Source organism: Oryzias melastigma, linkage group LG7 (assembly GCF_002922805.2).
Source record: "Oryzias melastigma strain HK-1 linkage group LG7, ASM292280v2, whole genome shotgun sequence".
NCBI lineage: Eukaryota > Metazoa > Chordata > Actinopteri > Beloniformes > Adrianichthyidae > Oryzias > Oryzias melastigma.
In genome coordinates, this window is record NC_050518.1 from 33,161,900 (window position 1) to 33,173,540 (window position 11,641).

The 11,641-nt window shown below is 38.0% G+C and overlaps 2 protein-coding genes across 4 annotated transcripts in view; both read right to left on the minus strand.

The window, feature by feature from the left end:
* Positions 1-3,613, minus strand: part of LOC112140845 (protein NLRC3) — a gene marked incomplete at its 3' end in the record, with an annotated part of 9,699 nt that extends 6,086 nt beyond the window's left edge. For 2 of the 3 annotated variants that reach the window (XM_024263856.2, XM_024263855.2), the window contains 1 exon segment: positions 3,479-3,613. 3 annotated transcript variants of the gene reach the window in all.
* The window catches only part of LOC118599002 (protein ZBED8-like), a 15,613-nt gene extending 4,061 nt beyond the window's left edge, over positions 1-11,552 (minus strand). The window contains exons 1-6 of the mRNA XM_036213011.1: positions 9,381-11,552; positions 8,929-9,006; positions 8,554-8,631; positions 7,086-7,148; positions 6,624-6,692; positions 5,970-6,038 (exon numbers count right to left, since the gene is read on the minus strand). Of these exons, the coding sequence (XP_036068904.1) occupies positions 10,119-11,429 (1,311 nt within the window). The 5' untranslated portion in view covers positions 11,430-11,552 and the 3' untranslated portion in view covers positions 5,970-6,038; positions 6,624-6,692; positions 7,086-7,148; ... (1 more) ...; positions 8,929-9,006; positions 9,381-10,118. The remainder of the gene's footprint in view (positions 1-5,969; positions 6,039-6,623; positions 6,693-7,085; positions 7,149-8,553; positions 8,632-8,928; positions 9,007-9,380) is intronic.
* Between the last annotated feature and the right edge of the window lie 89 nt (positions 11,553-11,641).

Genomic DNA, 11,641 nt, shown 5'->3' on the forward strand with positions numbered 1-11,641 from the left:
GGTTAGAGATCTCTGGATCACTGATGAAGCTGCTGAGCGCAGACCTGAGAAAAAAGCTCTGAACAGAGAGAGACTGAGAAAATCTGAGATTTCCTGAATTAAAGAGAGAGAACAGGTTCAACAAGAAACCTGACACCTCCTGACAGCAGCTAGAGGAGGGGAGGAGCTTCAACCTGTCAGATGGGGGGGGGGTATTTCCTGAAAAGAGCTCGTGCAATTCCAGTAGATGAGACTGATCATCATCAGAGGAACACATAAATTGTTCTTGTGCAGCTCAGAAAAAGTTCTGACAGTAAAGCTGAGAAGTTCTGTTAGAATCTCAGGTTTCTGTCTGAATGTTTGGTTCTCTGCAGAAAAAGTATTTCAGCTCTGAGATGAGACTTGTACATTAAGACCATCACATTAGATCAATTGTAAAAGTTTTACTTAAAATAAGCATGAATATTATGTCTTTCATGGATTAAATTACTTTCCTGTAGATTTTCTTTGATTTTAGAGGTTAAAGTTTTTATTTCTCTAAAACACTTTGACTTATAGCAAGTCAGAAGAATAATTTCTTTAATGTTTTGTATCTTTAAGATCAAAATGTTAAGATCCTTTCATTTAGTCGTTATAGTAAATCAAACATTAACACAAATTTGTTATAATTGAAGAAAAACATTTTATGTTTTCATTGAATAAAAATAAACACCCCCACCCTCTACCCACCCGGTTCTCCTGGAGTAAACTTAAGAATAGAATAGAATAGAATAGAATAGAATAGAATAGAAGATACTTTATAAATCGTTACAGAGAGAAATTCTGTCTGGTAGCTCATCCAACAATCAAACTCTGAATACAGTAAATAAAGATAATACATAAGAACAATGTGGTACAAAGAAAACAAAGATAAAAAATGGATTGTGGACACAATAAAAATTAGGGCTGTTGATCATTGCTTAGGTGGGGATCTGATTCGATTCACGAATCCAACCACGATTCTTACTTTTTAATATAAAGTTTATTGCTGTGTGTATGTCTATTTACTGGATGGATGAAAATTTGAATTATTCATATTTAATCATCATTTATGCCTTCATTTAGAACATGAGACCAGAATCAACAAAACTGATTTAAAAAACAAAGATTCAGACATAAAGAAATGTTTCTCATTTTAAACTTTTTTGTCAATCTTCTGGTTCAGCAGTAAAACAACATAAAAAGGATATAAATCACTGCTGTTTTGGATCATTTAACAGCAAAACCTGAAAATGTTCTCCACAGTTTTTTATCCTTAAAGTTATATTCTATTCTATAATCTATATATATTTTACGTTCTAAGCATTACATATTGGTGGAGAGTCTGTATGAAATTTTTAAAAAAATGTTTTTGCAGCAGAATCAGTTGATTCATGTTGATTACATCCACCTTTCAGCAGCGCGAGGCTGTTTCTTCAGAATAAACTGGAGTTTTGTTAATTACGTCAAATGTTGAAGAGTTATCATAGTCAAAAGAATGTAAACAGTGGAGTTAAAGCTCCGATGTTAAAGCTAATTCATTTTTACAGAAGTTATGTCTGTGAGCCATAGACTGTAATAATAGTGGACTTCTGGAGCCATGAGGTCCCCCATTGGAAATGCATTACCTCCTCTCCTCGCGAAAGTAGGCCGCCGCTTAAACAGTCACTTCCTGAAACGGATACCGCCATTTGCAAACAGTCTTCAGCGATTGGTCTGAGTCATAGATGAGTCATGGAATCTACAGGAAGTACTGTCGCCAATCAGGAGTGAGTTTATTGCAACCGTCCATCTCTTTCCACGCCTCGACCACGAGACCGCGGATGTAAACAGCTTCTACTTTAATAACGCTAAAGAATAGTACAAGTCATTGTTGAAGCCTTTGAGGGAGAACCATTCCAACATTTGATTCTGTCAGCGGTCCTTTGGGATTTACTTACATTTATTCCTTTTTGTCAAGATAAAAGGAGCATTTGGGTGACGCCGCTGCAGAACGGCGCGTGTCCCCCTCGCGCGCGCCGCAGCTCGTCTCTTTACATGCGCGGCCAGGTTACAGTCTGATCAGATGTACGTGAGAAGCGCGTTCAGCGGTATTTAAAATAAATAACCATCCTAACAAGTGAACAGCTGGATCTTTTTATCTGTTTGAAAATACGACCAGGTCCTTTCAAGTTTGTCTCGCGCTCCTCAGACGGCTGCGTCTAATTCAGGCTGAAGCTGGAAAAGTGACGAAGATGAAACTTTGGTTGTGATTTTATGCGCATATATGCAACTTTTTATTCATAAGCTACAATCAAAACAGTGAAATAAAGAAAAACGAACGTTAAACAAAGAAAAAGTCCAAAGCACATAACCTCAGAGTGAAATCTATGGCAGAAATTTACTTTATTTAGTTTTTTCTAAGAATTTTTTACATCATTTTTTTAAATCATATTTGGTATAAAATGCTTAATAGCTCTGAAGATATTAAAGTTAGAGTCACCAAACGTTCTGTACTGACTAATGATGAGCTCATTGTTCTACTACAACAAAGATTATGGCAGAAATCTACTTTATTCAGTCTTTAAGAATTTTGGTAAGAAAATATGAAAGTTTGGTGACTCTAACTTTAATATCTTCAGAGCAATTAAGCATTTTAGACCAAATATGATCCATATTTTCATAGAAAAAAATCTGAAAAATTAATAAAATAAATCTTTGCCATAATCTTTGCTGTAGTTGACCCGTAAGCTCATCATTAGTCAGTGCAGAAAGTTTGGTGACAGTAGCTTTAATATTCCTAGAGCTATTGAGCATAGTGTTCATGCTTCATATCTATGAAAATGCTTAAAATTAAAATAATAAAATAAAGGATTTTTTTCAAAATTTTTTTTAGCACAAATATGGTGACGAATCTCTATCACTAGTTCACATAAAAGTCGATATTTATTTGTTTCTGAGAGGTTATTGACTTTCACAGAATGGCCTTCTCTGGAAGCTTATACTTTGTAGACGGTCCCTTAGCAGCCGTCTCGCCATCTGCAGCCCGAAGAGAACAATTCTAATTAAACGGATAAAAACAATCTTTTTTCTTTTGAAATAGTTGTGTAGGTGACTCTCTGTGTTGATACAAGACGATTGAGATACTTGCTGTCATATTTGAGCGTTTTTCTGAAGAGCTATTGAGCCCGGAAGTGTGAATCTGTGAATATCTTTCTAACTTTACCGAGTAAATAGAATAAAAATGACTAAAAAGAGTGATGATAAAAGAATAAAAAAAATAAAATGTCAATAAAAAGTAAAAAAAAAAAAAATAATATTTAAAATGTACAGAATAAATCAAATGTACAGCCAGCAGTGTCATAAAACCTCTGACTGAGGTTCATCTCTCTGACCTTTATCTCTCTGAGCTCTTCCTCTGCTGATTTTATTCCTCACAGATGAGAGAACACAGACGTAGCTGCTATCGTCACGGAGAAGACAACATAAAACACAAACTCACCGTGAAAAAGAAGAAGAAAGAAGTAGCCTCCGTCTCTCTAAGATGGACGAAAACTTTCAGTTTGTCTTCATTTCCTGATTCAGGAACACCTGAACTAAGCTCCGCCCCCTGTGTTTGTCATTAAGCACTCCCACCCCGCCGCGTGCGTGCACATTGATGGTTTAAAGTCCCACTGCAATCATCTTTTATTCTATGTTCAGTGTTCCAAGGTGTCTTTGAATTAGGATTTTGTCATTTCTAACAGTTTCTGCAGACCAGCAGGAGTTCGTGAGAACTTCACCTGAGTTGTGGGTTGCCAGCCTTCATTTCCCATCATGCCTTTGTTTGGAATCGCTCCTGCTAGCTACATAGCAATATTGGAGCTTACAGCTTTGAGACAAAATCATTTTCCTTTTTTGAAGGAATCTTCTAAAAGTAATAAATGGTTGAAAAATAGAGATGACATTTTTGGACACACCATGTCATTTTAAGTATAACGAGACATTTAAAAAAAAAAATCAGAGAACAATTTTGTGATTAGGAATTCTTCCAAATCAGACCAACACTTTTTAAGTGTTCATACAATAACAACGAAAAAACTGCAAAAAAACACAACACTCTTTTAATGTTTAATTTACATAATTAACTGATAAATTTGATGTCAAATTGTAAATTAAACATATTTTACATTATTATCACTGCATTATTTATGAACAATAGTGTTTTCTTTCTTTAGGAGGAATTCAACTTATTGAAGTCTTACCTTTAAAAAAAGACCATAAGACCATAAGACCATTGAAAAGACTCGTCTGAGTGTGTGGAGGACTGACGTCAGGACGACTTTTCTTGTTTCAGGAAGTGCTGTGACCAGTGTGCATTGGCCCCGCCTTCTTCTGCTTGGTGAGGTCCAACCAGTTTCTCCTCTAACCCCTCCTACAGGTCTGGGGCGTCCTGACCCGAACCCAGCATTACCACACGCATTTCAGCATTTAACCCTTGTGGGTCCAGATGACCCCAGCCTTACATTGACGTGTTATCCATCCCATGACAAATGAGGATGAAGGTGGACAGGACTTCATGTCTGTCATGGACACCAGTGAAAATCAAAAATCACTTGAAAAAGTTCAGCACCCTGTCTTGTGGGGTCCAGATGACCCCACTCTCAACATACCTAAGATAGAACAACGGTTCAAGAAAAGCGTGGCCTAGAAAAAAGTGCACCACTGGCTGTGTGTATTATTACAGTCTCTTCCAAACTCCTTTACTTTAGTACAGTCAGCAGTTCAGGGTGTCTCTTCCTCTGCTGTAGTGCCACACCAGACAATTTAAAGACCTACTCCGATAAAAATGTCATTTTTGGTGTTTTAAAACAGATCCTTGTGGGATTTTCTGATGATACTGCAACTACTGCCGCCCTGCAGAAACTAGGTCCTAGAAAATGACTGAAAAAACATAAATCGTAATGAAAAGACCACTAGGAACTCTTTGACAATTGATCAAAAGATGAGTGGATAAGGACTTTAATGAACCAAAACAACTGAAAGTAATCCAACTTCTAAAAACAACACAGAGCCTTTGACTTTTTCATTATCTCTTTTTTCCTTCAAAAGTAAGCAAAACCCAAATTGTTTTTCTAGATCAGAAAAACATGAAAAAACAAAGACAATAGTGTTCTCTTGAGGAAATGTTGACCAAGAGACAGCCAAAAGAGTTCATATAAAGTTTATTACCATGTTAGTAACACCTCAACACCCCAATATGTCTGTTATGCTTTTGAAAATCAGACAAAAATGAAAGTAAGACATTTTCTCCTCGTCTAGTGTTTCAGAGAATCACATTTCAAGTGTTTTAAAGTGTTTCACTGTATTAAAACGTGAAAAAGCCCAAAATCGAATACAAAAAATACAGTTTTGTGTTCCTCCTGTGATAATTCCAGTTTCTTGGGATACTCTTGTTAGCACCAAAAGAGATCTGAGTCTGAGGAGAAACTTCTGACGATGACACAACAAACACTGATGCTGTGTTCACACTGGAGTCAGAAACACGTCTAGTACAAATAAATCTATGGAAACACTCGTTTCAGGCTAGTAGTTAGTAGAAAAACATCATGAAGAGAAAACATCTTTGTTGTCTTTGGCGGTAAAACATTTTTACAGTGATTACACTCTTAAAAATGTGGTTAAAGTAGTAAAAAATCTACTTTACTGAACAAATACTCTTCATTTTATACCTGAGGCTCATCTTCCACATGCTGGCACAAATCTAAGAAAATGAATAAATAAATAATATTTAAATCTACACCTGGACTAAAATATAACAGACATTTTCAGTAGTTCTTATTAGTGTTCAGTCACAGTTATTGTTCGCAGGAAGGCTCAGAGGTGGAGACGCCTCCATCAGGAGAACCAGAGGAGGCTTCAGCTCGCTCTGTCTCTGGAGGATCATTCTCAGCTGAAAGGATTCAGACGGACAGGAACCAGAACAGAACTCAGGCTGGTTTCAAGATCCTCACCAGTTTCATGATTGACCTCTTCAGATGGATCTTTGTTCAGATTCTCAGGATCTTCATCAGTTTTAGTGTCTTTCAGAACAAAGAAATGGCAGAATAAATGTTTATTTTTCAGAATTATTAATATCAACTAATACACAATAATTTCAGTTATTGTGAAATTAAGCTTAATAGATCAATAATCGATCCACAAAAGTATAAATCAATTTAAAGCAAAAAGCTAAAGTCTGCTAGCTTGATGCTAACATTTAATGGGATTTCCCATAGGACGGCTAATGCTAACCCTTAGTCGACCTAAACACACATTTTTTTGTATATTTTATTTTAAAGTAACCCTTTGTGTTCTAAAACATATTTTGTGCTCATTCTTTCTTATTCTTCTGGAATAAAATGTAATGTTGTAGCACAGTCGCCACCTAGTGGTCGAACTGAAACGCCCTCCAGGAGAAGCAGAACAATTGTTGGAGCTTCTCTGTTTGAGAATAACACTGTATGATATTAAAATCTCATTATAATTTCACTAATACATTTTACAGTATATGAACTGGATCAGATTAATATAAAGATTTTCAAAACATAAATATAGATTATTAATGTATTTCTAAACAGATGTGTCTTAATATTCTCTTTTCTTGCTGTTATAACACGTTTTCTTACTTGGCTCATGTGTGGTTCCTATAGATGGAGTAGTAGCTGGTTCCAAATCCGGTTCTTGAGGGTTTGACTCTGTGATAAACACAAGAAAATGTGAAATTTGAACAAAAATTTCTCACATTGTTCAACACTTCAAACTCCAACTGTTACCATGGAGACAGCTTTCTACTATTAAAGCTCAAGATCTCAACAAAATGATCAATGACTGTAGTGTTTTTGATAGAATTCATTATTACATCAGTTCAACCAAAATACGACACCAGACACACAAAATCTTAAACAGTGACTCCACTCATCAGATGATGGTTTTACTGATAAAGTCTTCAAAACTAATGACATGATTTTCAACATTAAAATCCAGCAGAGAAACTACCAGAAAAGCTTTATTGATATAAGTTATCAAACACAGTTGACATTTAATCTGCTGGATTGAAGAAAATCCTCTTTTTTGATCCTTTCACTCACCGTTCTGATGGTTGATCTCAGCCGTAACAGTGACTCTAGATTCTTGATTCGGTCTTGTTTCCTCTGGAACAAAACCACAACACAATCATCACAAAGGGAGTTTTTGAACTATTTTATTTAATTCTCTACTTTTTATTTCTTAAAGGGGCCCTACCATGAAAATTCTACTTGTTGAGGTTTTAAGAGTAATTCTCTAGAATTACTGTAAAGAGACATTCATATTTATTGATCATTTTATTTTTAATGTTAAATAGGGAGTTATATTAACATACTGTTTGAAATTGTTCAAAAAATTTTCTTAAGAAATTAACAATAAATGTTTGTTTTAAAAATAGATTATCATAGATTATCAAGTTAATATATTGAGTATTGTAAAGTTTGCATGTTGAGATACTAGCGGTATCATGAGTCATGTATCGTGATTCGTATCGTGAGTTACCCGAGGGGTCAGGTCTTTCGTGAGAGGGTGTCTAGTGCTGCACAGAGGGCAGGATGTGGGAGGGGTCAGAGTATACTGGGGGCGGATACACGTCTACAAGTCCAGCTATGAGCTACAAGTCCCCCCTCGCGAGCTGCCTCGGCTAGCATCTAGCAACTGATTTAGAAATGGTTTGGGAAGGAGAATCTGACTGGTTGAAACAAAGCACTGCGAGGTGATGTCCACTGTGCTGACCATGGTACTGACTATGGTACTGACCATGGTACTGACCGTAGTACTGACCATAGTACTGACTGTGGTACTGACTATGGTGCTGACCGTGGTACTGACTATGGTACTGACTATGGTACTGACTGTAGTGCTGACCATGGTACTGATCATGGTACTGATCATGGTACTGACCATAGTACTGACCGTTGTACTGACCATAGTACTGACCGTAGTACTGACCGTGGTACTGACTGTGGTACTGATAATGGTACTGACTGTAGTACAGACTATAGTACTGACTGTGGTACTGACTGTAGTACTGACCATAGTAATGACCATGGTACTGACCATAGTATTGACCATAGTACTGACCATAGTACTGACCGTGGTACTGACCGTGGGTCACTTATGTGGTCTATGCATATTTCCTTAGTACTTTTCCTGCCGTCTACTGTGCTTTATTTGTGATACATCTGTGAAAATATTCATAAAACTACCACTAATGTCACCTTTTCACACATGTTCTCGTTTGACCAATTTTAATTCGTTTAAAATCATACGCAACAGCTGTGTGACACATCCTTTAGAAACATGCACAGGTGCTGCTGTCTTTACCATCTTTTAGACATCACTCTTTACCATGGTTTCTAGCTCCACCCCTTTTGCAGCCAGGACGTTGTGTTCTGCCGCTGTGGTTTGACTGATCGTCGTCCGTCCACACACTGACTCATTGTAGTGACGTGGAGCGACTGGACATTGACAACTTCCTGTTTTCTGCCTCAAACTCACCAGACGCAGAAGTTTATCAGGTTCACTCACCTGGATCAGGTCTGGTTTCTGAGGATGGAGCAGGATCTGGGCTCTCATCTGGTTCTGGTCTGTTTGTGGTGTTCGTCTCTGTGATAAACACAGTAAAATATGACAGCTGAATATAAAATCACAAGTTTACATCAGTTTCTAACATCGTTCAGCTAAAATCAGTCTGCAGCGCTCCAAACTCCAGCTTTTTATAGTAAATTTCATCCAAGAACAATTTCCTTCAAGGAAAAACATTTTCTCCAAATATTGACTCAGGACCAAAAAAAGAACTTTAAAGTACCAACTTTATCATTAGTACAAAGTTCAACTTGAATTATTTTCCTGTGTCCTTAATCTATTTTTATTGTAAACTATTGTAATACCAAGTTTACTCACCTGGATCAGGTTTGGTTTCTAAGGATAAAGCAGGATCTGGGTTCTGATCTGGTTCTTGTGTGTTTGTAGTGTTTGGATCTGTGACAAACACAATAAAATATTCAATCTAGACGATAAATATCTGACATTTGCATCAGTTTCTAACAATGTTCAGCTACAATCAGTCTGCAGAGCTCCATCTGTTACCATGGAGACAGCTTTCTACTATTATGGCTGGAGATCTTTACTAAATAACCAATGATTGGAGTGTGATTGAAACAGAAGACATAGAAAAACAGTGACTCCATCCATCAAATGATGCTGATAAAGTCTTCAGAACTATTGAGATGATTTTCAACATTTACATCCAACAGAGAAACTACCAGGAAAGCTTTATTAATATGTTATCAAACACAGTCGGCCTTTAATCTGCTGGATTCAAGAAAATCATCTTTTTTTATTCTTTCACTCACCGTTCTGATGGTTGATCTCAGCCGTAACAGTGACTCTAGATCAGTGGTTCTTAACCTTGTTGGACGTACCGAACCCCACCAGTTTCATATGCGCATTCACCGAACCCCTCTTTGGCGAATTTTTTTTTTTTTAATCTAGAAACACGTTTTTTACTGGTACACAAAATGAGACATGCATGAACATCACCTTGTTCAAAACCAACAAAATGGATAAACTCACAACAAATTACATACCTGCAAATCAGTGTGACTTCTGCTGCTGCCTTTGAGAGACCAGTTCAGATATGCGTGGTTTCACCTTGGCGAGGGCCACTCTCATGTCATTTTCACAGCAAAGTCTGTTCCTTTTCTTTGTTTTTATGTCCAGCAACCTCGAAAAGGATTGCTCACAAAGATATGTCGTAACAAATGGTATCAAAAAATCCAGGGCTTTCTTGGAAATAACTGGATACTTGTTAGTTTGTCGACACCAAAACGTTGAGAGCGTTGTTGTTCTGAAGAGTTGCTGTTGAATCTGGCTCTGCTGAATTTCAATGATTTCGTCGAGAGATTCATCATTGACATCTGCGGTCTCAACAGCAAACGTGAATGGCTGTCTCACCCATGCTGGGTATGACTGTCTTGTAGGGAAATATCCTTCGAGGGACGTTGCAAGCGCATCCAAGTGTGTGGTAATTGTTTGCTTCAGTTCCATGGATACAGATATATCTCCGATTCCAGACACATCTTCGATCTTACTTACACAGTCGTCCAGAAGCGGGAAGTTTGCAAAGTTATTATTCTCTGTTCGCCCTTTCCACAATGGTAGCTTTTTCTGAAAAGCTGTCGGTGTTCTTCTGCTTCCATGATACTGACTCCACCACCCTGCATCTGCTGATTGAGATGATTGAGTGCTGCGAATATATCTGCCATGTACGCTAAAATGAGAATAAACTCAGGATTTTTGAAGTGATCTGCATGACAGTGTTGGTGTTCTTGCAAAAACAGGGCCAATTCCGCACGCAAGGCAAAAACACGATTCAGCACCTGTCCCCGGGATAACCACCGAATATTAGAATGGAGCAGAAGTACCTCGAATTCAGAGCCCATTTCTTTACACAGCTCACTGAAGATGCGGTGCCTCAGAGCACTTTTTCGGACATAGTTCACGCATTCCACCGCAGTTTTTAATACTTCTGCCATTTTTGGAGGCAAGGTTTTTGTTGCCAACGCATGTCTGTGCAGAATACAATGCGTCACAATGATGTGTGGTGCATCGGCCTTTACTAGCGCACCAAAACCAGACTTTTTTCCCAGCATGACTGGAGCTCCGTCTGTACAAACTGCAGAAACCATATCCCATGAAAGACTGTTGTCTCTGAAGAAGTCATCAACAAGCTTCTTTACATCGGCTGCCTTCGTTGTTGTTGTAAGAAGCTTACAAAATAAAAACTCTTCTTTTATCATGTCGTCTTTCACATAGCGCACAAAAACAGCAAGCTGGCTTAGATCAGAAACGTCTGTGGTCTCGTCGAGTTGACGGCTAAATTTTGCAGGACTTGAAATCAGATCTGCGACTACTTGAGCCAAGATGTCTTTACTCATGTCTTCTATTCTGTCACTGACTGTGTCATTTGAAAGGGGAATTTGGGATAATTTACCTTCGGCCGCTGTTCCAAGTATCAGATTCGCCATCTTTAACGCAGCTGGTTTCACGAGTGTTTCACCAATGGTGTGTGGCTTGCTCTGCTTTGCGATCAGGTAAGCAACTTCGTATGATGCTGTGAGGATCGGTTTGTTAACAGGGACAAATCCAAGAGCAGGCAGAGTAGCCCTTTCATCGAATCTGGCTTTCTTCACCTTGAATTCAGCAAGTGCTGTGTTTTTGTATTCTCTGTCTCCATGCAGCTTCAAGAAGTGTTCCTTTAGTATTCCCGGTGCGAGACTAGAGTTGCTCAACTTGGCGTTACAAATCATGCAGATAGGACGCTGACTCCCATCACGTTCTGTGATACATGACAATCCATGTTGTACATATTCATCCGACCACTTTCTTCTTTTGGTCGACATATTATGAACAAAATATTAAAGAAACCACACGACGTACCACAACGATAGTCACACGTTGACTGCTGAGCGCGCACTAAATTCCCTGCAGTGCTGACTGGACAAGCGGTGTAGCGTGATCATTTGCAACCAATGATGGCCAAGCAGGGCGTGTGAGTCATCATAAAATCACACGATAATTCAAGTGTGTCTGCTGAATAGGGTCGGGCTTGTTT